The 1,765-nt window shown below is 63.6% G+C and overlaps 1 protein-coding gene across 1 annotated transcript in view; it reads left to right on the top strand.

Moving 5' to 3' along the window:
- Window positions 1-229: 229 nt before the first annotated feature.
- H696_04795 (hypothetical protein) overlaps window positions 230-1,765 on the top strand; it is an 8,260-nt gene continuing 6,724 nt past the window's right edge. Inside the window, exons 1-5 of the mRNA XM_009498660.1 lie at window positions 230-422; window positions 502-633; window positions 771-874; window positions 947-1,435; window positions 1,568-1,744. Coding sequence (XP_009496935.1) covers window positions 344-422; window positions 502-633; window positions 771-874; window positions 947-1,435; window positions 1,568-1,744 — 981 coding nt within the window. The 5' untranslated portion in view covers window positions 230-343. The remainder of the gene's footprint in view (window positions 423-501; window positions 634-770; window positions 875-946; window positions 1,436-1,567; window positions 1,745-1,765) is intronic.

Raw genomic sequence — 1,765 nt, 5'->3', positions numbered from 1 at the left:
GCTGAGGCCGGGGGGGGCGTTTGTCCAGCAAGGACATGAGATGATGCTCGAAAGCACGACGTCTCGCGTATCTCGCACTGGCCCCCTTCCTGTTGCCTGCTCTTGCTCCATCCGCACCTTGCGGCGGGAGGATGCGCGGACGGGGGACCGCTCAAAAGTGCTCCCGACTCGGAGCGGCCGTCTGGCGCACCCCTGCACCCATCCCCCTCCTTCCCTCCATTCTCCCCGCCCCGCCCATCCCCCGCCCCCCTCCTCCCGTCTACTTTCCGCCCTCCCACCTGTTGCGCACCTGCTCCACGTCCATACCTTTTCGCCCTCGCGCCTTGGTGCATTGCCCTCTGTCATGAGCCCCCTTGACGATATGCAAGGCTCCCCCTCGCCAGCGAGCTCACCCCACGATGACAATCAGTTCGAGGATGGCGGTGCGTGTGTGCCCTTCCGCTGCGTGGAATCCCTCGCCCGCGTGCTGACCCCCTGGCCATTTTGCCTGATGTCCCTCAGATTTCCAGCCCAGCTCTCCCGGCAGCGAGTCCGGGTTTGAGATGATCAGCGAGCAGGAGAATGAGAATGTCCCTGTGGCGGCCGAGGTCGCCGACGAGGCGGCCCCTTCGGTGGAGGTCATCGCGCAGCCGAGTGCGCTCCCTCCCTCCCTCCCTCCCTCCCCCCGCCTCCCTTCCCCCTTCGTCTTCTCTTCCTTTGTTCTCGATGGCTCCCCGCCGCCACTGACTGACTTAACTTACCCCTTCCTCCGTCTTTCCTCCCACGCCCAGGCGCCGAAATTATCTCCGTCGACACGCCCAATTCAGGTATCCACCCTTCCATCTCCCTTGAGTCTGAGTCCGAGAGCGAGGCTGTGGCCGAGTCCGAGAGCGAGGTTGTGGCCGAGTCCGAGAACGAGGTTGTGGCCGAGTCCGAGAACGAGGTTGTGGCCGAGTCCGAGAGCGAGGTTGTGACTGAGAGCGAGCCCGTGACTGAGAGCCAGCCTGTGACCGAATCTGCCGAGGAGGCCGAGGCATCTGGGCCCGATGCTGGTGGCGAAACCCTCGAGATCTCTGAGGCCGACAAGGCCGAGAATCCCGAGGCTGCCACCGGAATTGACTCCGAGTCTGGGGCCACCGCTGAAGCAGCTGGAACTGAGACCAGCCATGCGGACGCTGGGGCTGATGTTGACGCTGGGGCTCAGGTCATGACCGAGCCTGAGATTGTTGCCGATGCTGGTGCCGAAATCGATGAAGTTAGCGCGGAGCCTGTTGACATGTCTGAGGTCGAGGCTGAGACCCAGGATGTCGAGACTGCCGAGTCCGAGGCCGCTGATGCCACCGAGGCCGAGGCTGCTGCCGAGGATGGTGTTGTCTCTGACGCTGAGATCGACATCAGCACCGAGGTCAAGGCTGATCTTACCTCTGAAGTTGCCGAGGCTGCTGAGGCTGCTGAGGCTGCTGAGGCTGCTGAGGCTACCGAGGTCGCTGAGGTCGCTGAGGTCGCTGAGGTCGCTGAGGTCGCTGAGGTCGCCGAGACTGAGGTCACTGAGGCTGCTGAGGCTGCCGAGGCTGCTGAGGCTGCTGAGGTTGCTGAGTCTGCCGAGGCTGCTGAAGTCACTGAAGTCACTGAGGTCACTGAAGTCACCGAAGCCGCCGAGACCGAGACTGAGGTCACCGAGACTGAGGTCACCGAGACTGAGGTCACCGAGACTGAGGTCACCGAGACTGAGGTCACCGAGACTGAGGTCGCTGAGGCTGCTGAGGTCGCTGAGGCTGCTGAGGTC

Source organism: Fonticula alba, assembly GCF_000388065.1.
Source record: "Fonticula alba strain ATCC 38817 unplaced genomic scaffold supercont2.8, whole genome shotgun sequence".
NCBI lineage: Eukaryota > Rotosphaerida > Fonticulaceae > Fonticula > Fonticula alba.
This window is presented reverse-complemented; position numbering and strand designations above follow the sequence as displayed.